The sequence below is a fragment of the Heliangelus exortis genome, chromosome 19 (assembly GCF_036169615.1).
Source record: "Heliangelus exortis chromosome 19, bHelExo1.hap1, whole genome shotgun sequence".
Classification (NCBI taxonomy): domain Eukaryota; kingdom Metazoa; phylum Chordata; class Aves; order Apodiformes; family Trochilidae; genus Heliangelus; species Heliangelus exortis.
The window spans coordinates 5850053-5877697 of record NC_092440.1 but is presented as its reverse complement, the minus strand read 5'-3'; the positions used below and the strand labels follow the sequence as shown (position 1 = coordinate 5877697).

Below are 27645 nucleotides of genomic sequence, written 5' to 3'. Positions count from 1 at the left end.
CTGAGTAATTTGAACCAGTGAACCCCAGTGGCTTCTAAACTGGGAACTCTGGTTGCACTCCTGCTTTAATACACATGAAGAACAGAGAAACTGCCTGAGAGCAGAGGAGATGATTCTGTTGCTGAATCTATGCAGGGAGCCTGACCTAATTCTGAACTGCAAAGTCTGCTCCCCAGGCACCAGGATAGGAGTGAAGAGCAAGGTAGGGAAATAACCCTGGCCTCCTTGTGGAAGCCATGGCCATGGTTTAATGTAGCACACGAGGAGGGGCTGTCAGAGCTGCATGAGGGCTGCTGTCTGTTCCAAAACAGTTGCATGATCTATGAAGAGGAACCTGTGCCAAAGAAGAGAAGTCCTTACATGCCAGGTTCATCTGTTGAGTCTAGTTTCTAAAGGCTTTTTCCAATTTGTTTGATTTTTTTTTCAGTGCCCATCATTACTGCGTCTCGCCTGTGAGATTAAGCCCTTATGAGAGACCGAGATGCTTCAACTGCATTCTTGTTGCAAATTCAGATTGCTCACTCCATTTCAGATTGGGTGTATACATAGAAAACATTTTGCCCTGGCTCTACTTGTTTGTGCATGTATATATTGTTCTCTCCCTGTGTATGTGTGTGTGTGTATAAATATATGTACTCCTCTTTATAAAAATATCCTTGAGGGCAGAGTGTGTTTACAAAATAATGTTTCTTTCTGGTTTCTGTTGCTAGTTTAAAACATTTTTTTGAGAAAGTCCAGACATTGTTCTTGTATAGTCTTCTGACCAGGAAACCCTATCATCTTGGACCACTGCCATCCACAGCATTGCATAAGGCTTAATTCCTATAATTCTTCTAAACAAAGATATGAAGTCCACGTGTGAATATCTGCATGTCTGCAGTTTTCTTTGAGAACAGCACTAACTAATACAGCAGTGAGACTTTTGTTGGCATATTGCAAATGGATAAGAGCTTGCTCCAGGTATTTCACTTACACTTCATGCAAAGCCAGTGGCAGTGTTTATGAAGCAAGGTTGCTGGTTTTGCCTAAAGGAGCCTTAAGAGGAAGTGAGATTTTAAATAACATCTCTAAATTTGAAATGCAAAGATTTCCAGTGCTAACTTAGCTCAATTTTCCAGAAAGCAGAATTGCACAAGTAAGGGTACATTTTTCTTTTTGTTTCTACACTAACAGAAAAACCCTAAATGTACCTACTTGTCGTCCATGCCTATATGTAATGCAACATTTATCAAGCTCCTCTAAAAATACAACAAGCTGTCTCAGGGATGCTGAGCTAAATATATAGTTGAGATCATTGCTCTGCTCAACATCTACTGGAAGCACACAGCAAACCCTCCATTTCACTGGTTCTTCTAAAGCAAATGCTGTCTTGAAGGTATCATTCTTTTCACTGTAGGATGTCATCTGAACATCTGCTTAAACCTCACTTAATCGACTTAGGACAAAGCATTCATGGCACTTTCTAAAAGGAATAGAGCCAGAAAGAATGGAAAAGGCTAAACTTATTTCTGTCTTTCTCCCTTCCCTTCTCTGCTGCCCTCCCAGCATCATGCTGAGTGAGGAAGGCTGATGTGTTGTGACCTGCCACCATCCATGTAACACACCACATGAAAGGGTGTAAAGGGATATTAGTCTGGACTTCTGGAGTTTGCATTTTGTTTTAATGAATCTGACACACAGGATTCCTTATGCTGAGAATCAAGATTTATTCATAGAACAAGTTTTAGTTCTTTTTGTTCAAAGTTAGTGGATATTAGAATAATATTAAGTAGTGTCTCTCTTTAGAGGTTTGTTTAAATGGTTTAATGTAGTGGTCTGATGGTCTCTTCTTATGTATTGGCTTTTTCTCATGGCAAGCTTTCTGTTCCTGTTTCTTCTTACACCTGGAATATGTGTTGTGGGACAGACAGAGTCCCCAAATCTGCTCTGTCATGTTGGTTTCCTCATCCTGTGAGAAGCAATTGTGTAACAGATGCCAGTGGATGGGCTTAGACACATATCTTGTCAAACTGATTCTGGTGCTGCAATGCAACATCATGAGACTTGACAATAACACATGCAGTGTTTCAAGAGCCTGCATCTATGTCATCCCTCTACTTAGACTAATCAGAGGAAAGTTTGCAAAATCCTTCATTGTTTAAGTTGAAATATTCCATTCTTTTTTGTGTCAAGCCATGAGTGCCCTGATTAATGTGCACTTCAGTTTTTACTGGATAGATGATATTTGCAATCAGTTCTTGTCCTTTTTGGATTTTAATTTTACTGATAAATTTTTTTACTCAGCCTGAGCCTGATACTTGGCAAGGTTTCCAAGTGGTCCTTAAACAAATATGACTAGTAAGTTATTTCCAGTTCCTTTGGTTAGAGCTCTCTGCTCTGAGATGGTAGTTTGTATCCAAATTAATTTATTTTTTTAGTTGGTGTTATGGCACTGTCTAAAGATGTAAAAGTATATTGAGAGCTCACTGTACTGCCACTGTAATACACAGATATTCTCTGTGCAAAATGTTAGAGAATACAGGGATGTAAAAGAAAGCCAGTTTCCATTTTAGGGACAGGAAGCTAAGAAGAAAAGAGTGACATGCTCCGCAGGCATAACAACTTTATCTTTTTCCCCCTTATATAATTGTGTTGTGAGACACTATTTAGGTCATTTACTGATGACCTGTGAATGCCATGTCTGTCCCAGCCTTTTAAAATGTAGCAAAGAAGGATTCCCAATTAGCATAGCAAATCCTAAGATCCCTTAGGGCTAATGTTGTGGGAGGTCTGGCTGTGGGCTAAGGGCTTACCCAGTTGAGATTGCCAGTGCATGGCTGATCTGGCTATTCCAAATCATCAGAACCTAATTAAATGAAAACATATGAACAGATAATGAATGGAGCTGTTGGCTAGAAAAATCCTCCAATATTAAATCAGAAGTTTCCTTTAGGGACAATTAAAATACAGTGACTGTATCTTAGGCTGTGTGTTAATCATCAGTATTATAAGTGAGTCTGATACTGGCCTGAAGGAGGATTTTAAATTTGAGGGTTTGTTATCAATGTTCCAAAGTTCGTGCAGGGTCTCGAAGCCCTGTGCTGCATCCCCCAGTGTGCTACTTCCAGTTATAAATAACTGAGGCTGTTCTAGCCTGCATACAGGTTTTCAAATTACTCTTAAAAGTAACACCCTGATTGCAGAATATCGACATGCCCTTGGGTAACAAAGGGGAAAAGTTTGGAGCAGCACAGCAGAAAAAAAATGTCAGCAGGGAAGGACCCTCTCGAGGCAGGCACTGAGCAGCACCCTCTTGGACTTGCATTGTTTTATTGTCTGTGATGAGCTCTGTCTCTTAGGGCATGTTTAGAGCCTGTCCCTGCCCGTGGGGTGGCAGTGAGGGGCAGCAGAGCTCTGCACTAAGCCCAAGGGGTGTTGGATGATAAGGACCCACTTCCCTCTGAAACCAGTGGTCAGCCTGTTTCATTTGGTTAGCATGGCTCTTGGAAGGAGTGTGTAAGTCTGGTGTGGGGTGGTACTAAAGGGTGTATTTCTCCATTGGATCAGAACACTGCAGGTGGGAGCCAGGGGCCTCTCCCTGTGGTGGCTGAGCAGACTTCTGCTGGGATTGGAAGGGTCTGCCTGGCTGTGAAACACCTGCAAAAGGGAGATAGTGTAGTAGATGTAAATCTGTCAAATATCTGTGAACATGATGTGTGTTTTGTTTGAGGCATTGCTCCTTTCTCTGATGCAAAAGCAAATAAGGTGATAAAAACTTTTTGTATTCCCCCAGTTTGATTCTATTTTTTTTTTCCCCACCAGTTTAATTTAATTTGATTTTCCTCCATTTTATCTGCCTACCTTTGACAGCCTACCTGTGCTACTGCCAGAGTCCCAGTAATCCCAGCAATCAGGCTTCAAAACAGTTGCCTCCCCATGAAGACTGGAGAATTGATGGCTCTTGGGTTTGCAGCCCTGGGCTTCTCAGGGTGGGCCTTATGCATCTCCCAGCCTTGAACCCCTCTGGCTTCAGGAGCAGTGTTTTTGAGAATTATGGCTACTTCTAATTGTCCCACAGCCATTAATACAGGCTGTATTTTTGGTTCCTGGCCATGTGGCTTGGCTCTCTTAAAACAGATGTTGTCCAGCTACAGCTTTGCTAAGGGATCTGTATTGCTTGGCATCAACAGCCTGTCTTCATCTTTATTTACTGCTCTTCTAAGTATAGCTGTTTTCAAATTTAATTGGGGATGATGATGTGGATAAAAGTGTTAAATACCCTGAGACCAGGATCTGATCCCAGCAGGACCCCTCTGGAAATGTACTGACTCAGTGGTTCCTATTTAAAATTAGATTTTGACACCTGTCAGACAGTTTGTTATTTAATGTGTGCTGTGTTCACTACATATCATTCTGTTTTCTCAATCAAAATATCAGCTGCCTTCCAGAATTCTGTTCCATGGACACTGTTATCCCTGCTAACCACATCTGTTGTCTCAAAGACAGAAGGTTGTTTGACAGACTGTTTTCCACAAAACCTTGTTGACTGCTGTTGCTTATTTCCTTTCTTTCTTAATCATGTCCTGTCTCTGCTATTCCATTATTTTGCTGGGATAAATGCCAGGATGACAGGCTTATAATTATCTGGACCACCCCATTTATCCTTTTAAAATATCCTTTTCTGGAACTTTCCCATTGTTCCACACTTCTTTTGAAAATGAACGTGCAACAGTCCAGAAAGTCTTCAGCTTTCTTAAACATTTTGAAGCAAGTGTTTGGACATGTTGACTTGAAAAATGAGAGGCCAGGGATTTAACATTCTCCTAAGTAGAAACTGTGATGAAAAGTGCCCTGATGTTACCTTGTGGCTGTGACTTTATGCTCTGTTGTGTTTCCAGAACCCTCTCAAGCTCATGGTTGTGAAGTCCTTCACCCTGTGCTTTCTGCATTACATTCTGTTCTTCCAGGCAGCACTGTCACTGCTCTCCAGTAGTGCCATAGTCACAGTTCCTGTTCTTCCTAATAAAGACTCTTTGGTCTGATACACAATTTAAAAAGATAAAAATTAAAAAAAATTAAAAGCAGAAGTCATGAAAACATTTGCCTTCTTGACCAAGTCTGCTGGTTTGTTTTTCAGAGCTCATGGGAATAACAGATGATTTATCTGAATTTATGGAGGTAGCATTAGCAAGTGAAACCTTTTTTAAATGGATTTGTGTCCTCTTCCACAGACAGCTGTTCACAGTCTCTCATTCTCCATCATGCTGTTTTGTGTGGCTACAGAGTTCTTTGACAAATGGCTTTGTCTTGCCTCTGAGTATTTGACTTTTTCATGTTCTGTTTAATTTTAAATTCAAATCTCATATTTGAGAAAAAAAAAAATCTTACCTTCTGCACTGAATGACATTATCTTATCTTGCAAATACAGTTGCTTTTTCCTCTTCTCCCAAACACTATGGTTTAAAAATCTGCTAGGGTGATGAGCATAAATTAGATGTAGTAGATGTAAGAGTACAGGAATATTTTGAGTGTGTTATGATAGCTAAAAATCATCTTCTTCCTCTTTTAGGGTGGTTGGTGGCTTTGAGACTCTGACTGCTATGGAGAATGTGGAAAGTGACCCAAAAACAGACCGTCCCAAGGTAGGTGTGAAGCACCATGGGCTGTGCAGGGGGGAGTGGAGGCACGTGGCCTTGTGTGGCAGTGCAGTTCACCCTGCTGCTGCTTCTCTGAGAGCTGAGTTTGGGTAAGATGACACAACTTAACCCTCAGATTGCTTTGTCCTGCTGCTGTTCCCAGGAGGAAATACGAATTGAGGCGACAACCGTTTTTGTTGATCCGTATGAAGAGGCAGATGCCCAGGTGAGGATAGGTGGTTATTTTTTTTTTTTTTAGAAAGGCCAAACTCTTTGTTGGAGAACTTTGGAACTTAATGCCTTTTAATTGAACACGGGCAGCTCCTTGGCCCATAGGGTGGCAAGCTAAGATTAAACAGCTGCTGTTCAGCATCGCCTTATGTGCCAGGGTCATCTCTGCACTCTTCAGCACAGAGGTCTCATAACTGTAACTGAGTCTGGCACAGCTCCCAGTCCATCATGATTCAAATGGTTTCCTTTCCAAATGCCCACAGTAGCTCTGGGCAGTTGCAGGTGAGAAGAAAGGAGTTTTGTTATAATGGCTGCAGACAGCCTGTTTGTAGTGGCCCTTGAGGTCTGTCTCTTAAAGCCTGCCCTGTAATCATAGCAGTGCTGATTGCTGTTTTAGATTGTTTTAAAGCTTCAAACAGTTGTAGACATTTTCACCTTACTCTGGACTAGCTCTTGCAACAGATTGCACTCTTTGATTCCCACAGGTTGCTGCAGAAAGAGAGAAGGTCCAGCTAGAAGAAGAAGCAGCCAAAACAAAAGCTGAGGTGGTCCCACTGAAGAAAGAGGTCCAGGCTCCTAAAACCTACAGGCAGGGGATTGGAAAATACATCAACATGGCTGCAGCGTGAGTTCCCTGCCCATCTGATCTTTGTTGAGTGTTTGGTTTGTGCCAGCAGGCTTTGCAGACATTTAACTGTCAAGTTCCCTCTACTTCTGTTGTTTTTCAAGATTACAAGTTAACTGAGCTTTTTTTTTTAGCACTTGAACAAGACAAGTTCATCTTTAACATTGTGTACTGACTTCAGAACTGTAAATACATTTCCACAACTCAGAAGTCCTTGAGGAACTGTATTGTGTCACTTCCTACTCCATCTTCTATTCTCTTCCTCTTCTGCAGCTATTTCTGAAGGCCAGGGTCCCACAAATGTTTCTCTTTCAGTAGCTTCTCCCCTGCACAAAGTAGTTGCCTTGAGACCCAGTCAGTCTGCTGATCTCATTCCCTGTTCAGCCACAAAAACAATTCTACCAGCAAAACTGAAATGGCCAGTAAGTGGAGCAGGTTCCCAGGCTTGCTGTGGGAGCACAGGGTGTCTGGTGAGTACCTCCAGGGTGCCTGGCTGGTTGTACAGGCTTCTCCTAAAGCATCCTCTCCCAGACACCCTTTGTACACCCACTGCAATTGGCAGAGTCACTTGCTTTCCTAAGGACAGTACAGAATCCCACCCAAGTGGCAGCTTTGCATGACTTTTGGATAAATTAAAATAAATGCCTTCCGTTTGATTTTTTTGCAGGCTTCTCTGAAAGCATTTGCAAAAATGCTGTTGTCTGTCTGCTACATAAAGGCATGTGTTTATGCACACACAGATCTGGGCAGCTATTTAATCAGCTTCTATGTGCCTGTGTGACTTACAGGCATTTGCATAACTGTGAGAACAAAAATACATGAGACCATGTAGGCCATTTTGGTGTTTCAATTACAAAATATTGCTTGGCCTTTAAAATACTGTGTTCAGCTTAAAATTTCTGACATTCTATGCTGTATTTACAGAGGAAAGCCAGGCAGAGATTGCAGCTCTGTGGAAATGGACAAGTAGTATAGAAAGGACTTCTTGGCACTTCACTTTTTGCAACCTGCCTTGAAATGGAGAGTTTGGTCCCTAGCAGCCCTTTGGCAGGTTCAGGGTTCTCAGTCCTCTCTATTGGCTGCTGATACCTGACAATAAAACCACAGTTGGTGAGCTGGCTGCTCAGTGTTTCCATGGGGTTGCAAAATCTGCTCAGGAGAGGCTGAGACCAGCAGCAGGGCTGCAACAGGCTGTGCTCAAGAAACAGGAAAGGATCTGAAAAACTTGCCTGGATGCCTTATACCTAATCCTCCATAAAACCTTTTGCTGATACAAATGCAGGTGAGAAGACAGGGAGATAACTTAAAGATCACATTTTCACTAAAAAAGTGCACTTGTCAAATCTTTGGCTCTGGCCTGGAGAATTTGTTGGGTTTTGAACATGGTCCTGGAAGTGTTCAGAGCCTGGCCTGAACCATCCCCACAGGCACACTCTCCCCCTCTTTTTAGATATGTCAAAGGCCCCCATCCCTCTCCCCTGCTGTCCCCCATGCTGGCTCAAATATAGTTCTTGCTGGGAGGAGAAAGGAATCCCAGCTGCCCTGATCCTACCAACCAGTAAATAGGCCCTGAAAGTTGTTTTCCTGTTGACTCCAGGAAGCGCAGCATGGAAGACGACGGCCCCTCAACCAGCACAGCTGTGAAGAAAGAGAAAAAGAGCACAGGCTTCGGGGACTTCAGCTCCTGGTAGCAGCTCGGGGAGCCTAGCACTGGAGCAGCACAGCAAAAAAAGAAAAGGCAGCCTCCCACATGTCCTGAAAGAGCCTGAAGGCACTCTGTCCTGGGGAGGGAAGGCACCAGCCTGCCCTTCCACTGGGGAAAAAGACTGTTGCTTTGTTAAGGCTGGTTAATGTGGCTTTGTTTTCTAGAGAACTGTGTTCCCCCCACTGCATCTTCCTCGAAGGCCTTTTTGTTGTTGTTTTGCTAAGCAGGGGAGCAGGCAGCCCAGCTTCACTGGGGATTAGCTGGAGCCTTTTCCTGCCTGCCTGGCAGCAGACCAGCCAGAGCCCAGCCTTGCAGGATGCTGCTTCAGTGAGCAGCTCCATTGGTGAAAGGGCTCCTTTTACAGGTAATCATTTCCAGATGAGGCAAGTCTGCCAAATGAAGGGATGAATTAATGTGGTGGGGAAAAGCCTGTGCTGCTGCAGTGCCTTGCAGAGGCTCTAGCCTGTCCTGCCCTTCCCTTCTGTCTGCCTTTTGCTAGTTCTCAATAAGGACCAATTCACCAATTCTATCTTCTCCTCTTTGTGGGCCTGCAAAGAGAATGGCCTGACTGCTGTCAGTCTCCACAGGGCCTCTCTCACTCCAGAATGAGCTCTCTGTGTACCTGTTTCAGTCTTTGACAGCCTGGGAAGCAACAAATCCAGGTGGGGAGTCTGGGGTAGCTGAGCCACTTGTTCCTCCCAGTGCCTGGCCTTCCCTTAGCAACGGGGCAGCCAGAGGGGCCAGGATGCACCAGTTCAAACCTGCCCTCTGATCCCTGACATCTTCCCATCACTGGGGAAAACCATATAAAATACAGCTGACAGGTGTTTCAGATATTTCCACATTACCCACAAATTACTAGGAAGCTTAATAAAGGCTTTATGGGGTAAAGATGTATCAGCCTGTGAAGTTCTAATGTTTTAATCCAGAACTTGTGTCTTGCCATCACTTAGATGTAGCAGGCTGAATCCTGAACATTACTTTTCAGTTGATCTTAGGTGTATTCATTTGACAGAAATACCATCCCTAACTCTCAGTGTGGCTCAGGAGACAGTTTTGTAACCAGCTTTTTAACAATACCTTTATATTGGTGGGTTTATGTTTTAAGAGAAGACTCCATTTATATGAAATTACTGTAAAAACTTTTGGTGAAATGTTTTGCATTAAATGCTTTTATTTTCTTTTGAGTGCTTGCCTTTGACTGTTCATCTGGCATTTCCAAGATTGTGGCATTGCAGAGTTGATTGTCATGCAAGGAAATTATTCATTCCTGCTTTCTGGGATGCTCATGAGGAACTCTGGGATCTTTGCGGATATGGTTACATCTTTGTTAAATCATAGGAAGTTCAAACCAGCCTGAAAGAATAATGGGTTTTGTTTTGTAACATTTTGCAGTATGTAAGTTTGAAATAACATGTGTTTGATTCCTGGAAAGGGGGATATGATGGTTCTTTCCTCAAGCTGTGTTTCTTGTGTCTTACTGAAAACTTTTGCTTCTCCTGGGCTGGCCTATTCCTGATAAATTGTTATCCCTTCTACCTAACTCCTGCTTCAGCATATTTTTGAGTTGTTGAGTTCACAGCGTTGCTAGACCCAGACCAGGCAGTTTAATGAAGTCTGCAGGAGTAAAATGCTTTTTTGGACGAGATCAAAATGGATATTATTATGAAATAAATGAGCTTTTGATTAAAAGGAAGGCAACAGAGGTGTGGCAAGGACTTCTGTTTCAGCAAGAGTCCTTGTAACAGGTTGATCTAAGGGACAGTTTCCTCTTGCAGCAGCAGGCTGCAGAGATAGCTGCCCCCTTTCCCTTTCTACTCCAGCTCTTTGGCAGCTCTCACTGCAGTCCTCAGAGGGCCACTGCCATGCAAAGTGCAGACAGGGCTGCTGCCTTCTGCACTGCCTTTTTTCCTTGCAATTTCCCACCATAACACTGGACACAAAAGAAAGAGCCATTTCCTGGCTTCTAGGGAGGGCTGAGCATAACCTTTTAGTTTTGCTCTAAGTAGGGGTGAAGCTCTTCAGGCTCTGTTCACCACTTGACCCGAATCCAGTTCCCAGGCTGTTCTGCTGCTCCTCACTGCTGTTGTCACTACCTCCCAGGCTGGGAGATGCTGGCTCTGGCCCATCCCCAGGGTGCTGCTGTGGGTCTGGAGGTCAAGATGTTTGGCTGAGGCCTTGTGTTGAGTCAGCACCCTGCTGGGGTTTGTATTGAGAGCCTCTGAAGGGCAGCAGAACCACTGGTGCTCAAGCAACCAGGTCCTGTAGCCATTTTTTATTCTAAAGTCCCACTTCTCTGCTCCCTCCCACACCTGTATTTTTGCATATGTGGTCAATTTTATTTTAACTTCAGCTTTTCTTATGATAGACAAAACCCCAGGGATAATGTGACTCCAGCTCTGCCCTAAAAGGTGAGTGAAAATGATGGGGCACAAGGTGATGGGGCTCAGGCAGTGTGGTGTAGCCCTTTTTTTTACAAAACCTGTCTCTCTGCTCATTTTTCTGGTCTTACTGAAAACTTTTCTGCCCTGTTCATCTCTTGGTTCTCCAGCCAGGACAGGGTGCTGAAGGAGTATCCAAAGCAGCTCCTGCTGTGGCCAGAGGGATGGGCAGGCATTGTGCAGCCTCACTACAGAAACTCCTGGGAACTGCTGTGCAATTTGTAAGCACATTTTAACATTCTTTGTCTTTGACACTTTTCCAGTAAATGTGCTTAGAGAGAAAAAGTAGGATTTCAACCAGAGGCTGAAGCAGCTTTTGTCTGGCCTTAACTAGAGTAATACCAGCACTTTGCATTCTGTACCTGAGACATTTTGTGGAAAGGCAGAGGCACTGGGTGACCAGTAAATGAGTCGTTTCCTGAGCTCTGGCACCATAACACTACACACCACCAGCAGAAAACACCCTTGGGAAGGTGGTGGTGTGTGTTGGGGCAGGCAGCTGTGACCATGTGTCCCCATACAGGCACACAGAGACCTGGGGCTGGCAGAGACTCAGCTCTTCACCTCTGCTCTTCCTGGTGTGAACTTAGCCTGGCACCCCAAGGACCACAGTACTTTTCTGTGTGGGAAACAGCACTGATTGGATACTTTTCAAGCTAAATGCATCTCTGTTTCCATATATAGCAAGAGAAAAAGGCCAAAATACTGGTTGTTCAGTTTAATTTTGCCTGTTCTCCACTGGCTTGAATTGCTTCAGCCCACTCTCTTGGAAGCAGGAGCTTGTACAAACAATTGCTCTGCTCTGCTTCAGCATCAGGTGGTAGATCATAGCAATACCTGTCACATGTATGGCCATGAATTGTGAGTAGTCAAACTTTGTTTGAAGGTCTCTAAGGAAATTCTGCCTTCTGTAAGGCAATGAAGTGTTTCCAGAGCCCATGCCACCTTTGGCCATAAGAAACTAGAGCTTGATGGGGTGGAGCAGAGAAGTGCAGAATTCAATCCAGCACAGCTTTTCTCACTGCTAAATTTATTCCAGTTTATTTCTTACTGTGAACTCAAAAAACCACATAGAACATACTTCTACCAGGTGCTGCTCCAGGATTTGTTTCTCATGTTGTCTTGAGCCTGAAGAGTGGGCACAGGGAAGATGTTCAGGCCCTGGACCAGCCACTGTTGGGATGCCATTGGTACCAGAAGCAGAGCACAGGCATAGACAAATGGACAGAGACTGCCTGTGAAGGTCGGTAGGATGGGGATGGGGGGAGGAAGGGCTGCTGTGTGTGCCAGGACTCCTGGCAGGTTTTTGCAAGAGGTTTCTCAGCCCTTCATGCCTCTGTGTAGCTCTGCCATGGGGTGGCATGTACCTGTGTGTTGGGTACAGACCTAATTGGCCCCAGAGACCTCGGGATGAGAAGCCAGGATGAGCACCCGCTACCCTGCCCAGATGAGGTGGCATTTACACCCATTTAGTCCCCTGGGCTTTGGCCCAATATTCATGGCCTAAGCTTTGATAAAGCTTCTGTTCACCCACCTCTCGGGTGGCTGCAAAGCTCCCAACAGAAAACAAAAATCTGCCTGCCAGGTCCTGTCAGGATTCCTGTTGGTGATGGGCATCCCCTGGTCGAGCTGCTCACCGGTGGCTGCGGGGCAGCTGCATCCTCACTGCCCAAGGTGTTTCACCAAGGCAGCACCCTAAGGCTTTGTGTTCCTTGCCTAGCAGGCTATGCAGAATTAGGGGCAGAAATAATAATGGCAAAACCTGCTGTTTATCTGCCCGATTCCCTTCAGAAGAGCCTATGGTCCTCTAGGAGACACCGCAGCAACGCAGTGTCTGGTGTGGTCACCTGGGAGATCTGCTCTGAGCTGAATGCAGTGCATGGCACTGGCACTGAGCTTTAAGGACGGTGCTTAAGACAGCAAGGTGAAGGCTGTCTTTAGAGACACAGAAATAGTTTGGGGCAGGTTTTGTGGTTGTGTGTAGATGGTCTTGCAGGGCAGCGAGGGGGTTTGGTTCAAAAACAGCAACGTGTTGATTTGATGCTGCCTACACTGCATGTTGAGGGCTGGTCTCAGTGGCAGATGCCCAAGCCACGGCCAGGGGTTAAACAAAAGAAGTGAAAAGCTCAAGTGCTAAATACAGCTGAGCCCTCAGAAGGCAGAGGGGGGCTGAGCACGCTGAACGGGTGCTGGGGCGTTGGTGCCAGGTGCTGTCGGGTCTGTGCCGCTGGCTCCACGCCGTGGCAACTGCAGCCAAAGGGACCCAGCATTGGTGGGTGCAGAGGACACAGGTGTCTCCGGATTGGGCTGCGTAGGTCCCCTGAGCCGTGGCCACCCTGCAGCTGGGGTGAGCAGCTGGTGGGTAAATCCAGCGCTCAGCTGCTCGGTTATATGTATCACACATTTTTGGGATCCCCCTGCCACCCCTGGCCCGTGGTGTGTGGAAGGAACAGGACGTCGGAAACCTTGCGCCAGGAAGCGGCTCTCGGAAGCAAGGGAGGGGATTTGCCAAACACCCCAAAAAGTTTCAACACTGTTTGCTTTGGAGAAGGCAAAACAACCCAAATCTGACTGCACAGGAAGGAGGCGGGCAGCTGCCTGCCCCGGCCGGCAGCACATTTACACCACGCGGCGCTGCCGGGGATTTCTCGCTTCCTCTCTTTCTTCAGAAAAGCAAATTTCTTATCGCAGCCGTGGCAGAGGATTTAACCGCCCCCAGGCCATGACTGTGGGGAAAGGGCTGGAGCCGAGGCAGTGCTGGGAGCTTGGGGAGCTCTGGGACACACATCTCCACAGCAGTGACACCCAGCGCCATGGCAGCTCAGTTCCTGTCCCCAGTCCCCTCAGCTCTGCCCTCCCAGGTCTCTGGGCAGCCCTGGTGGCTTTTGGCCATGGTCATGCAGTGTGGTGGCTGCCTGCAGCGTGCACATCCCGCACCCGACACCACATCCCGCACCAGCAGCCGCCGGGGAGCTGCAGCACAGCACGGGGCTGACAGCCTCAGCGCGGCCATTGGCAGCCGGGAGTGTCTGTGAAAGTGCGCCTAAGGATTTTTAAACACAAGCGTGTGGTGATCAGGGCACCCCCCCGGCCCTGGGAAGGACGTTCCCACTGAAGGGACATGAAGCCATTTGGGATAAACACCGCGGCTGGGTCAGCACGGACTCACCCGCTGCTGAGCTGCAGCCCGGTGACTTCATCTGCTGGAAATAGCAGCCGAGGAGGAGCCGCCTCCCTGTCACCACCATCCCCATATGGACACACAGGGCTTGCTGCTGCCTGCCTGCACCCCAGCCCCAGCCCTGGAAGCTGGCTGAACCCCAAGGCAGGAGCTGCCCTTGGGTTTTGCCTCCAGCCCGGGCACACTCTGGAACAGCTCCGTGTGGGATGGGACAGGATGGGGCCCTGCTGCTGCATGGGCCAAGGACATTTGACAGCTGAGGTGCTGCCGGCCCCACGAGGGTTGGCACGGGGTTGGAGAAGCAAAAGTGTTTTAAGGCCAAAGAGATCACAGCTTTGTCTACCCTACCTGCTTGTACAATTTCACATACTGCACTCAAGCAAAAAATGTCTTCTTGGCTCAGAAGTGCCTTGCAGAAAGGCACGGGGCTCTCTGCAAAGGCTTCAAGGGAATATTAATCCTTCAGATCCCCTGGTAGCAAAGCAAAGCAAAGCCAGGGCAGTGGCCTGCAGTGACTGTAGCAGATAAGGGGCCCCTCTGGCTGCTGCCTTCCTGCACTCTCACTCTTATCATGGGTGAGCAGAGTTGTCCTGGGGATTCTCTGGGCAAAGCACTGCCTGGGCTGCTCACAGCAGTCTCCAAACAGGTCAGCTACAGTTCTGCCATGAAGGTCAGGAGTCTTTGAGGTCTCCTCCCTGATCTTTTCCCAGGGCACAATGGACAAGGCAGGTGTCCTACAGGTGCTGGTCCCTGTGTCCAGCACAGGGCTGTGCCACCCACCTCCAGGGCTGTGCCACGGGGCATGCTGAAGGGTGCATGATGGGTGCCGTCCAGTCTGTTGCTCGGGCTGGGAGCAAGAGTTTTGCAACATCTCAGGGCTGCTGCAATGCCAGGGCAAACTTCACTCCTGTCAGTCACTGTTTAAAGGTCAGCAGGGCCAAGGCAAGCAAGCTTGGCACTTGCTGTCACTCGTCCTTTATGTACTTGTTTGTCCAGGTTTGCTTTGGTAAAAAGAATCCCAGCCACCACTCCTGGAACCTTCTGCTTCCTCCACCAGGGCTCTTCCCATGTGGCTGGCCCAGGGGGTTGCAGCTCTACTGGGTTTTCTTCTATGCACTGCTCTAATCTGGTTGCTTTGGTATTTTCCAGAGGTGAGGAAGGTGCAGAAGCATCATGAGACAGCTCATGGCCCATTGCAGCAGCCCTTTGCTGGCCTCTGGGGGGGTGGGCTGGCAGGAGCTGCCCCTGCCAGCACAAGGCCTTAACTGGGGTGAAAAAAACCTCCCCAGCACAAGAATGGTCCCGTGGTAAAGAGCCAGAACCTGCCCGAGCCCAGGAATTTCTGAGAAGCTTTGGGGGTTGGAGCATCCCTCCAGACAGGTTTGGTCCCTGTTGGGGTTCTGAAGGGCAGAGTTGGTAAAGGGCTCTAGGAAGGGCTGGGACTCACTGATCCAACTGCCCAAGGGAGGAGGAGGTTTAGGGAATTGGGGTTGTACCCACAGGGCAGTTTCCCAGGCCCTTTTGTCATTCCTGACATCACAAGATGCCCAAATCTTTCCTTTTACACACAAAAAAAGGTCTATGAGCAATCACAGGAGCAGCATTTGACAGCTCATAACTTAAGGGCTTTTAAAAAATATCCACAGCCTGTTTTAAATGCTGATCAAGTTGCTGTCCCCAGGAAAGCTTTCCAGGCTCTCACTTTTCTGATATTAGATACTTTCTCTAATCTTTGGCCTCCGCTTATTAATGGCTAATTATATCTATTTGCTTTTGTGCCAACATTGTCCTTTAGCTTGAATAACTTTTTTTTTTTCCCTCCCTGATGCTTGCTTCCCAACGCTATTTATAGTCAGCAATTGTATCCCTCTGCAGCCACTGTTTTGCTTGGCTACATGGGCTGCATGCCTGCAGCCTCCTCACAATGAGCCATCCCCCTCCTGGCCCCCCCCAGCATCCCTTCCTCCAGCTGAGGGGGTTCAGAGGGGTGCCTGGGTCTGGCAGAACCCAGGCAGGCAGCAGCCCTGATGCTTTGGGGCAGGAAGCCAAAGGGAGAGCCATGTACCAGCTCCAGAGAGGCCCCTGGGGTTACTTTGGGATGCCCACTCCTTGGAAGTGTCCAAGTCCAGGTTGGATGGAGCTTGGAGCAACCTGGGCTGGTGGGAGGTGCCCCCCATGCAGGGGGCTGGGAACTGCATGATTTTTAGGGTCCTTTCCAACTCAAACCAGTTTGTGATTCTACAGGGAGTTTTTAGGGAAAGGCAGAGGATGATCTGGACTCCTGTTTCTTTCCCTGTCCTTCCTACTCCATTATTTTTGTGGGGGGGAAGTGAGCACCCAGCAGCACGGCCCACCAAGGCAGCCTGGGGACTCACATGGTTTCTATCTGTGCTTTCATCCTGGGATGAAAAGGATGATAGAAAACATTTGTTTTTATGATAAAAGCAATTGACCCAGGAGGAATCTGCCTCCCCAGGGTGGCCTGCAGCAAATCCTGGAGATAAAGCACTGACATGCAGCAAACACCAAGTGCTTCCAAGCCTCTGAGTGGCTGCAAATCCCTTCCCACGTGGAAGGAAAACCGCTCTGGGTTTCCACAGCTGGTCCCAAGCCTAGACAAAGCAGCTGATGATGATTTTAGTGGATTTTGTTGAGGCCAGGAGTATCTGTGGAGAAGCCCAAATTTTATTTTTTTTTTTAATGAATGGCTTTTTTTTTTTTTTTTTTTTTTTTTTTTTTTTTTATTACAGACATCTTCACCACAGAGCTCAGCTGAGCTTTTAATAGATGGGTTCCTTGCCAGTGGCAATTGCAAATTGATTGCAGCAGAAATGGCAAGTGAAGACAAATATAGTGTGGGCTGCCTGCAGGGAGAGCACACAGAGGAAACTTTGGATGCTATTTTTGGTGCTTTGTCTCTGCCACTTACAGTATTTCTAATCTTTGTTTCTTCTTCAAAACCATATTTGGGGTTGGGATTTTTGTTGTTGTTGTTAAAAATATTGCTTTCCCTGTAGAAAGAGCCACGTGCTGTGTCTGTGCCCAGCTTGGCAGAGCTGGTGGGTGCCAGGGCCCTGGAGGGTGAGGATGTGTGGATGCTGCCACTTCCATCCCCTCTGCTGGGACCAGGCCTGGGCCTCCCTCACTCCCAGGTGCTGCTCAGGGGCCAATGTGGAGCCAAACCCTGATTTCATCCCCATCCATGGCAACCTCGTGGGGGAGGACAGGAAAGTTCAGCACACTCACTAATGAAAAAAAGGAAACTCTCCCACGCTCCTGAGCAGGGGGCAGCAGTGGCAGCCCCAGCCCCATAGTGAGCTCCACTGCTCAGCACCAATGCACTGAGTGTTGTTCAGTCTCAGCCAGCACCAGGATCCACAGCAGGATGCTCCTGAAAGCCAAAGGGACCCAGTTGGGTGCTGTGGGCACAGCACTCACTCCAGGCTGGAAAACATAATATCCAGGGACAACTGGGAGCATGTTTGCTGGTGCCCAACTGGGGGGATGTGGGGAGGGAAGCGCTGGAAATCCCTCAGATTACTTGACAGAGCAGAGAAACAGCCTGAGCTCTGGTTGGGGAGCCACAGCTCAGTGACACTGGAGTGATGTTAAAAGCTTTGTGGCACTGATGACCTAAACTTCACAGCCCCAGGGGATGGTTGGGGATGAGGTGGCCAACCGAGGCATGACCCCAGGATGATCAGTCCCGTGTGGGTGTGAGAGACAAGGATGCAGTTATGAGTGAAGGAGCAAAATGCTAATAGAAGTTTAACCACAAAAAGTTAAATAAAAGCAGCTCATGACAGAGCTGGCTGTGAGTGCAGAAACATTGGTCCTGCATTTTGTGTGTTCTGGAAATCCATGATGTTTGCACCAGGAACTGAGGAGGGACCATCACCTTCTCCAAGGATCTGGCAGTGTTTTGGACACTGGGACTGGGTTTGTGTTTGCTTCATAAGAAAGCTTCTTGGTATGAGAAGCCCCAGATGCTCTTCTGCCATCTTTTTACACATCCATCTTTGTGCAGACACCATTTAGCCTTGACTTGATCAAGCAGCAATCTGGCATTCACAAAGTAACCCCTCTCTTGCCCAAGTTTGCTTCCAAATAACATTAAAAAGCCCTGCTCCACCAGCATGATGGATGGTGCTGCAGTTGAAATACAGAGAACTAAAATGTGAAAAAAATTGTTCATCAGTGGCTCATTGGCTGGGTTGGCAGAGGGCACCTGCAGCCCTTTCATGCCCGGCCAGGCTGATGCTGTGTGTCCAGCACAGCCCAGGGCTCACAGCCAACAGTTCAGCATTGCCCACCCCAACTCATGGTGGGCTGTGGCTGCTGAGCACCCCCTGGAAAGAAAAAAATATAAATAATTAAAAAAAAAATTAAAATCACCTTTTTTGTAGGGTCTTTAAGGCAAACACTGACACCCGCTTCTGGTAACTCTGCTCTGACCACCCTCCCCAGCCTGTCCTGTCCCACCCAACAGCTCTGGGAAGGTGCTCAGTGCCACTCTGGGCACACATCCTATGCTTGGCATGTCTCAGCTGGAAAGGTTTTCAGCTGGCCTTGCCCCAGCTGGGGTGTGCAGATGGACCAGGGAGGAGAGCAGCAGCCTGGGAGGAGGCCAAGGTAAATGCATCTGCTTGGTGCAACACGTGTCTGCTCAGCACTGCCTCTGGCACCAGCTCCACACCTCTGCAGCAGGAGGCTGCTGACTGTCCCAGAGCTTACCAACCAAAAACCCCTTTCCTGGGGCAGCAAAGGCCACCAGCTCGGCACCAGCTCGGCCCCCCAGGAGGTGATTGCGCAAGAGATGTCGCGTCTGGAGGAGGTTTTTATGGCTGGGGATCAAAGTCCTTGGCACCCGCCCAGTTTCCCAGCGTGGAGCTGCTGCAGTGGGGTCTGTGGGACAGTGGGATGGGGAGGAGGAAGCCCAGGGCTGGTGGGGGGAGGAAGGTTCAGCTGTCCCATGGCCGGGATGCTGGGGTCAGCCTGCTTGTCTCTACCACAGCAGCTCCCACCCGAGGCAGCAGGGAAATGGGGTCAAGCCACGCAGCCACCCCCAGAGAAGGCAGAGGGAGGGGGGCTGCTGGGGAAAGGAGTGTTCCTGGGCTTCAGTGGTGAGAAGGATGTGGCTTTTCTTTTTTCCAGGCATTGTGAGCAGGTCCTGCAGTCATTCCAGCTAGTGGGAGTATGGCTGGGTGCTGGCCCTTCCCTGCCCCAATTTGGGCATCACTACCCTCACCCCGGGTGATAATCCTGCTTTCTCCACCCTGCTTCATCTCCACCAGTCTTGGGCCATGTCTTGGTCTCCATCATTCCTGACTTGTCAGCTGAATAAACTGATTTTCAGCTGTGCTTTATGGCCACAGACCTTGTTGACCAGTGTGGTCAGAGACACAACCAATATGGGAGGCAGAGACACAAGGAAGGTGTTAACTAACTTTTACAGCCTTGCTTACCTAAGAACATATATTTACACAGTGAATTACCAGGAGGCTCACTTTTTAAGACACCTATGTATTTCCCAGCACCCCAAAAGGCAATCAGTGTGCTTATCCACACTGGCTCTGCAGGGGCAGCATTGGCTGTGGGGTGGGGAGCAGCCCCCTGGGCAGCCCTGCACCCAGCCAGGGAGCTGTCACCATCCCCTGACTGCAAATGGCAGCTCAGGGCCAGGTGTCACCCCCTGTCCCCATCACCATCCAGGGCCAAGGGAGCACAGCTCACTCACACCATCACTAACCCCTGCCAGACACTTTTTCAGCAGACACTGGACTGGCAAGAAACCAGGCTGGCACTTCCTACAGAAAAGGGTAGGGAAAAAAGTTCTGGTGCTGGGACCTGCTTCTGCTGTATTATTGTTGGCAATCTCTGTTACAGAGGAAAAATAAAAATGTAAAAAAATCTTAAGAATAGATGTAGAGAGCACCATGTTTTTTTCTCCACCCAGCTGAGCTGTCGAGAATAAATCACTGGGGTGTTTTTTTGTTTTTTTTGTTTTTTTTGTTTTTTTTGTTTTTTTTTTGCAAACACTTATGGAGGCTGGGGAAATCTGCTGGGAGCTGGAGCATTCGGGTCAGGGCTGTCCTGCCAAGCCACGATTACAGCTTGTCCTGGGGACAGAGGAGTGGGGAACGGGGCCAGGAGCAGCTTTGGGAGGTGTCTCAAGTCCAGGAGTTAGATTACAGGCTGCAGGGTCAGCAAAACCCTCTTGTGCTCCAGGGAGCATGTGAAATCTTTCCAGAAAGGAAACCACCAGCTGTGTCCAGCAAAGACCCCTCCTGGGGGGACAGAGGGGCTCCAGCAGCCCCAGCAAGGAGGGAGCAGATGCTCAGGGGGGAATTAATCACTTGATATGTGGGATTTCTACTCAGCACTGAAATGAAGGGTCCTGGACATAGCTTTGAGGTGCCCCCCACTGCCCCTGTTCCTGGCCTCCTGCCTGAGATGAACAGAGACAAGACAAACTCTGCAATTTGTAGTGTGCCTGTTTTTCAAAGAAAACAACAACAAAAAAACCGGGAAGAGGTTAAACAGCCAGTTCAGCAAAGTGTCTGGGTTGTACTGCCACAGTTAATCTGTAACAAAACAAGTTACGTGTTTCTAAAACTTGGCCTGATGTGGTTTTTTTTTCCCAGGGGGGTGGAGGACTCCCAAGCTCCTGCTTGCCACCTCAGGGCTGCTTGCTCTATGCGAGAAGCATCAGCAGTGTCCGTGCCCCTGTCACACTCTCAGCTGCCATTAAACTCAAACTTGCAGCTGAATGAAGCTGCAGGGAGCCACAGTGAAGCCAAACAGATGCCACTCAGAGCTTGTACCAAGGAGATGTTGTCCTGGGCAGTGGCAGGGTGCTGAGCAAGGGCACAGCCCTTGGGTCCGTGTCCCTGCCTCTCAGGTGGCTCCAGCATCCCTCCTGCTCCCTGCCCAGCACCTCACAGCCTGGCAGGGCTGCAGGCAGGCTCTGCACAGACATTTTCAGCCAGTTTTTAGACAGCATTGGAGCCAGAGAGTGCTGACTGCAAGGAGATTGTGCCAGCAGGATGGAGCTCACCTTCATCCTGCTCCATTCAGCCCCTCAGGGGAGCAAATATTTGTGCAGCTCAGCCTCGTGTAAAAATGGAAAAGAGAAAGGAAAATGGGGAAAATAATGAGGAAGAGGGGTAAGGACCAGCTCTGCCAATGCTGCTGGTGGCTGCTGGTGCCTGGGAAGCTCAGCTGGGTCAGCCCAGGAACAGATTTCACTGCCTCCTGATGTGAAAGCTGAAGATGCTCACACAGCCCATCTGCTGCCCTCACCTCTCAAATGTAATTCAAATTAGGGACCCACTGCCTGGCTCAGAGCAGATCAGCTTCATTTCCAGAGCTGGTGGCCAAAGAAACCAGAGAAGTTTCCATGAAGCCTGTCACAGTGAGAGTGTTGGGTAAAGCCCCAGCTCTTGTTACAAGTCTTGGGATTTCTGAGTGGCAAACCAGCAGTGTGTTAATGCTCCCTAACAGGCACCAGAACAACAGTTTGTACAGCCAGGAGGCTCGGATGTTGCACCTTGAACAAGCCAGACTCCCTCCTTGTCCCAGCCAGAAAAGTCAGGCCAAGGTATTGCTGCACACCAGTGGCTCACAAAGCCAGCGATGGCACAGCAGGAAGGGAGAAAGAGGCAAAGAGAGGACTGGAAAGGGGAAAAAAAGTAAAAAGGGAAAAGCAAAATAAAAAAGAGATAATCTAAAAGAGAAGGGGGAGGGAGGCAAAGAAAAAAGTAAAATCCAAGAGATGCAAAGGAAAGTAATGGCAAGGAATGGTGTTGCTGCCTGGCCAGGGGTGCAGCCAGGGCTGGAGAAGGGCTCCAGGGGCTCCCACTCCCCCAGAAGGATACTGGTCATGCATCCCATTCCTGCAGCTGTATTTCAGGTTGTGTTCATTGCACTGACATAATTTTTCTCCCAAGGTGCCAGGCTGGGCACCAAGTGGCCCCAGGACAGTGCCCAGTGATTTGCTTCCCTGGGCCCAGCCTGGTTGCCAGCCAGAGCTCCCAATACCTTTTCCTGCTGCCCTGGGCTGCTGGTGCCAGGGCTGGCAGTGGGAGCTGTGTCCATGGCCCCGGGTGCTGCCAGGCACAGGCAGGGTGTCCTTGTGGGGTCCTGCAACTGGACACAGCTCCAAAATCCCATTTGCCTCTTTTGCACACAGGCTGCATCCCTTGGTGCTGTTTCCAAGGGCTCTTTGCTTCCACAGCTCAAATGTTAAAAACAAAGATTCAAAACCCCCCTCACACCCCCCCCTCTGGCACAGCTGCAATGGCTTTGTCATGCAATCCTCTGTGTCATGGTCCATGCTGTGGTCATTTAACAAGCCCTCAGGACTGGGTTTCTCCTTGCCAAGCTGCCAGCTGGATTTCTAGGAAACAAAAAGGATGGGACAGGTAGTTCTGCTGCAAGTTTGTGGCCTGGTGTTATCAGATGTTGTGCAGGGGATAAGGACCACGAGCACTGCCCACCCTGCAAAGAGCAAAAGCCCATGAGCAGCACTGATGCTGCTGTTGCCAAGGAGAGAAACATTCACAACATCCAAGTGAGACATCCACACCCTGAGATGCAAAATGAGTCACTGCCCTGTGCTGGCAGCATCCAGCACTGGGGATGGACTGGTCCTGAAACCCCACGGAGTATTCCCAAGCCAGGAATGGGTGGCTGAGTTGGGTGGGGAGGAGGGCGAGTGTGATCCCAGCCTAAAAATTGCCCAGAGCTTTCCATTAACCTTTGGATAATGGGGTGTTTTGTGGGGTTTTTTTTGGCTTTCTACCACTCCTATTTTCAGTCTGGAGCTGGACAGGCTTTGGAATGGGACAGGGCACAGATTGACACTGAGAGATGGGGTATGGAGCCAGCAGATGCAGAGGGGAGAGTGATGCAGAGGGCAGTGAGCTTCACAGGGCAGGAGAGACACCCTGAGTATTGGCTAAAGAGTAAGGGGAAAGGGATGGAGGGGTAAAAGAAACAGTAAAATGAGGCTAAAATATATGGACAAACTTCAACAGCAAAACACCAAAACAAAGCCCCAGCTAATCTGGGGTGTTGGATCTGGCTGAGCTGCTGCCCTGTTCGCTGACAGCCCCTTAGCTACAGGACAGGGCTGCCCTGGACCCCTATCCCCACCAGCTTGCTCTGCAGGGAGGAAACCCCCTGCCACCCAGCCAGGCCCCACGCAGGCTCATGCTCACATGGGTGGATAAACAGCAAGCTCAGTAAAACCCTGAGTTCAAGACCTTGGAGCCTCTCAGGAGGAACGTGCTAAATAAAGAAACAAACCAGGCTGTATTTATCATCTTCCCCACGAATTTGCATTGCAGGCAGGCTGCTGCAGCATGTGTGAGGAGGGGAGGGGGGGCTGGGAGGCAGTGGGTGTTTTTCCCAAGGGTTGTGCCCTTCCCCACAATGACAGCAGCACCCCCCAGCCCATGGTCCCCACTGCTCCTCCATCCTGCTGCAGCATCCCCTCCCAGCCAGGCAGGGACTCTGGGCTGTGTGGCACAGCCTTACAGACCAGGAACAACCATGGCAAAGCTCCAGGCAGGGCTGGACCAAAGCATCCTTCCCCTCCCAGAGCAGCAGTTGTAGTTATACAATCAATATCTATAAGCAGTCGGTTATTCTCAGAAAAAAACTCTATACTAGTAGAATATAGGCAGGAAGTATAAATACTCCATATATCACACACCTTAGACTGTAACTTTTACTGATTTGAAGCCTTTGGATACTCACCATCTGCTTGAATTTGACTAACAAGAGGCAGGAGAAAGGAAAAAGAGTGGATTTAGGGGTTGAGGGGTAGAACATTACTGCTTAGCACCAGGACAGCCTCTGCCCTCACAGCATCCTGCAGCTGAGCAGCCTCTTTGGGAGCCTCTATCTCTTCAACCAGAGCCTCAAAGCCAGTCTGAGTATCATTGTGTGAGGCAGGGACCATTTAGAGCTCCTATAGCAGGAGGTTTGCCATCCCATGGCCTCAGTACCACAGTGTGTACAGCCAGGCACAGGGAGGCTGCACCACTTTGTGAGCCAAGAGTTTTCACTGCACCTTTCTCCACAGGGGTCCCCATTAACAGTACAAACATCACTGCTTGTGTAAAAGCTCCCCACATCAGGCATGTCACTCCCCACTCTGCAAAACATCAGCTCCTCCAAGGCAGTCAGAACCACCCAGGGAAAGGGAGCGAAGAGGCAGATATGATTACACCAGCTGGAATTTAACCAAAGCATGGGGCAGAACCCCTGCTCCTGTGAAGCTGCCCAGAAATCTTTGACTGTCACAAGTTTTCAGGGCATTTATATCTAATTTGAAAGTGACTGGACAGGACCAGTTATTGCATTTATCTTCAGAAAAGCAGAGATTGCTTCCAACCCTAGGAAACCTCAAGTTAGGAGACTGCTGTACATTGTATTTCTGTGCAGAAGAGCCTTGGGTAATGCTCAGCTGACACAGGTAAGGTACACTCAGGTCATGGTCACCATATCCACACTATTCACAGAGTATTTTGCAGCTTTCTGCTCAAGCTGACATTGCCATCAGTCTCCTGACCCAGTAAACACAGTAATTTAGAGGGGTTTCTACTAAAGGCCCAGGAATCACAGCATGTTACGGTCTGGACAGCTTTGCTGGATTAGAAACCTGCTTAACGACCTCGGGAGAGATTAGAAATTGCTATTTTGAGAGGGGGTTTTCACAGGGTGTAATTGCCAGCCTCAGCTGGATGGTTTCATCCCACACTGGCTGCTTTTTGGGCAAATGGACACTCCTGGCAGCCCGGGGAGCCAGGCAGGGCAGTCCCACTTCTCTCTGCTATGAGATGTGTTTGTGTTTTCTGCAGTCACTGGGTGACCACAGCAATTACCCGGGGGAGTCGTATTTACATGTTTTAACTCTGAAACACTGAGCAAACAAGGAAAGAGAATCATTAACTTCGAAAGCTGCTGTTAACCTTCAGCGTGAGTGTTGGCCAGCAAGGAGAAGTCTGCCAGAGCAAAGTCTCTGTTTTAGTAAACATTGAAAGAATGACGTGAGAAATCTTCTGGTTTCGTGTATTATGGGCAGGTAATGAGAGGGCACTGACTTGGGCCTCCAGCCTCTGTGCTGTGAGAAATTTTCATTATGGAAGGGGGGAAAAAAAAATTGCTGCTAATGCAAAAAATCCATTGGCTTTGTCAGGCTGGGAGCAGGAGGACTAGAGGCACTGAGGCAGTTCCTGTACGCCTGTTGTGTGTCGATTATCACGACAGAGAAACAGTGTTTAGGCCTTAAACTTGCTGCAGGGGTTCAATCAGTAAAGCAGTGGCAGGTTAGCAGCAAAGCAGCATCTTGTCCTCTGCTCTCAGGCTCTGAGGAGTGGCCCTGCCTGCTCCCTGGTGCAGGGGTAGGGTCCAGCCCAGCGGTGAATCCAACACCACAAAATATCAGTGGCTGAGTTGTTAATGCTGCCCTGAGGTTGTTAATGCTGCCCTGAGGGTGTTGCATTCTGGAGGGGAAAGAAGAGGAGCAACAGAAAATAAAATGCTGCAAATTTTGGACTGTTACCAGTATCACTAAAAAAAAAACCAACCAAACAAAGCATGAATGGAATTGAGGCAGAAGGAAAAGAGGAAGAATGGGGGGGAAGATAATTTAAGTAGCCAAGCAGAAGCAGATTTACAGCCTTATCAGTTACACAAGGTAATGAAGTGGAGTGTGACACCCAGTGCAATGGTGCTTATTTGATATCAGTGGGAAACAGATGATTAATTCAGGCCTATCAGGAGATTATGGCCAGAAACAGCCTCTTACCCCAAAGAGCAGCTGTTGGGTGTCCTGGGTGAGCCTGGCTGGGCAGTGCCCTGTGAGCTGAGGAGGCATTGCCCCTGGCCCAGCTCAGGGGATGGCCAGGCGTGAGCAGGGTGCTGGGGCACAGCCTGCCTGCAGGGAGCACAAAAAGCAATTAATTTGCCATTTAACACAAGGCACAGAGATGAAAAGCTTTTGGGGGACACCTGAGTTGCCACAGCGTTTCATCTCTTCCTATTGATCTGCCCTTGCACTCTTTCTGCCTTCTCTTTCACAGCTTTGGTGTTTCCCTGAGCCACCCTCCCAGTGCTGCTGAGGTACCCACCCCTCCTGTCCCAGTGCCCTACATACCTTGCAAACCCTGGCTTTATGGCACTCAGAATTTGCCTCTTAAAATGATTTCAAAGTCTTCAGCAGCTCCAGACCTCAAAGGTTCACAGGGACAGTGTCAGCAAGCTCCCCCTCCATGTGGCAGAGAATCTATTTACATTTCCTTAGGAAATACATTTGTTTAGGGAAGCCCCCCAGCCCTCAGTAGCGTGTTTTACATCTGCAGCCAAGTTCCCAGATGTAGCAATTCCCTCTCCCTGGAGCCCAATTGCAAAACAAACTCCCCTTGCCCTCGGCAGCCCCACACCCCAACACAAGATCCTGTAAAGAAAGTTATGGAAAAAAGTTTGCACAGAAAATGTATGGAGCTCCTACAGATGGGGTTTGCATTTTGTGTCACTTTCAGTGTTGCACACCTTTGAGTATGGTTTTGTGATTTAAAAAAATTTAAATAACCTTCTCTGCAGAACAAAACTCACTCGCTTTTGCTTTTAAATGGATAAAAAAACCCAACAAAACAAAACAAAAAAACAACCCTGAATCAGCACTCCAACATGGCTGGCTATTCATGCCACTCAACACAAAGCTCAAAGAAAAGTGAAACCTTTTGCCAATGCTCTATCCTCACACAGACACAAAGAGCTTTCAGTCTGAACATCCAAGGGCTGAAGGTGTCTGTACAGATCAGCTCCTGCTTCTAGAGCATCTCAGAGCCTCAGTTCTGCAGTTTGTGGTCTCAGCTTGAATCTTATTCACCAAAACTATAGAAATGAACAAGCCAGACCCTCAGATTAGCTCAGCCTCTACTAATAGAGGAGAAACTGTTAACACTCAGCACTTAGATGGCTCAGCAGAGCTGCTTCACAGCCGAGGAGTTACTTGGTCCAACCCCAGTTAATCCCTGCAGGTGTTCAGCTCCACTGCTTGGACCCATCCGGGGAAAAGCCATGGGGAAGGTCCAGGGGAAGAGACAGAACTAGAAAGAAAACCTCATGTGGGCAGAGTAACCCAACTGGAGCCCTTTTCAAAGGTTAAATTAAGCTTTAGTCTTGACTATTTTCCTATTTAGGTTGATTTCCCATCTTTTAGATGAGGCATCTGTATCTGGAAGCTAGAGATGCTCCAGACTTTTTGTATTTCCAGATCTGGAAAGATTTTTCACACTCAAAGACAATAAAGCCAAGGAAAGGATAACTTAAAAAAAAAATCTATTTGAGATGACAGCTTACAAGCACATGAGGGAAAGGACAGCAGGCTGTCTTCCATTTTTCTCAAGATGGAAATAGTTGATCTCATATGTAGAGCACCCCCATACCTTTTTGAGATGAAATGATGGATTATTGAAGAAACACTGATCAAGACTGCACCAAATGACTTTGTTTCAGCCTCAGGCAGTCCAAGGGGATCATATTTGATGTCCTGCTGGCAATATTCACTAACTGAACATGCAACTAAAACAAGTAAAACCCAAACTCCCTCTATAATCCTACATGAGTCCTTGCTACCAATTTCCTACTTCCAAGTTTTCAAATACAAACAGAGGATGTCTTGTATCTGAATTCTATGTACTCTGTTGGTTTATAATGCTAAAAATAATAGAATTATCACAATTTAGCCCACCCTGAAGTTAAAGAGAATTTCCAGGAACATTTCATTAACACTCTAATATTACCTAGTACACACCTACATCTTGTACTAGCAA

At 48.1% G+C, this 27645-nt stretch overlaps 1 protein-coding gene and 1 long non-coding RNA gene across 2 annotated transcripts in view; one reads left to right on the top strand and one right to left on the bottom strand.

The window, feature by feature from the left end:
• Positions 1 to 9357, top strand: part of PPIL2 (peptidylprolyl isomerase like 2) — a 63364-nt gene extending 54007 nt beyond the window's left edge. The window contains exons 17-20 of the mRNA XM_071762841.1: positions 5549 to 5621; positions 5779 to 5841; positions 6332 to 6471; positions 8069 to 9357. Coding sequence (XP_071618942.1) covers positions 5549 to 5621; positions 5779 to 5841; positions 6332 to 6471; positions 8069 to 8162 — 370 coding nt within the window. The 3' untranslated portion in view covers positions 8163 to 9357. The remainder of the gene's footprint in view (positions 1 to 5548; positions 5622 to 5778; positions 5842 to 6331; positions 6472 to 8068) is intronic.
• Positions 9358 to 19782: 10425 nt separating this feature from the next.
• LOC139805228 (uncharacterized) lies at positions 19783 to 26111 on the bottom strand. The gene is made up of 2 exons (XR_011729739.1): positions 25965 to 26111; positions 19783 to 22196 (listed from the first exon to the last, which is right to left on the bottom strand). It is a non-coding gene; the product is annotated as an uncharacterized lncRNA (long non-coding RNA).
• Between the last annotated feature and the right edge of the window lie 1534 nt (positions 26112 to 27645).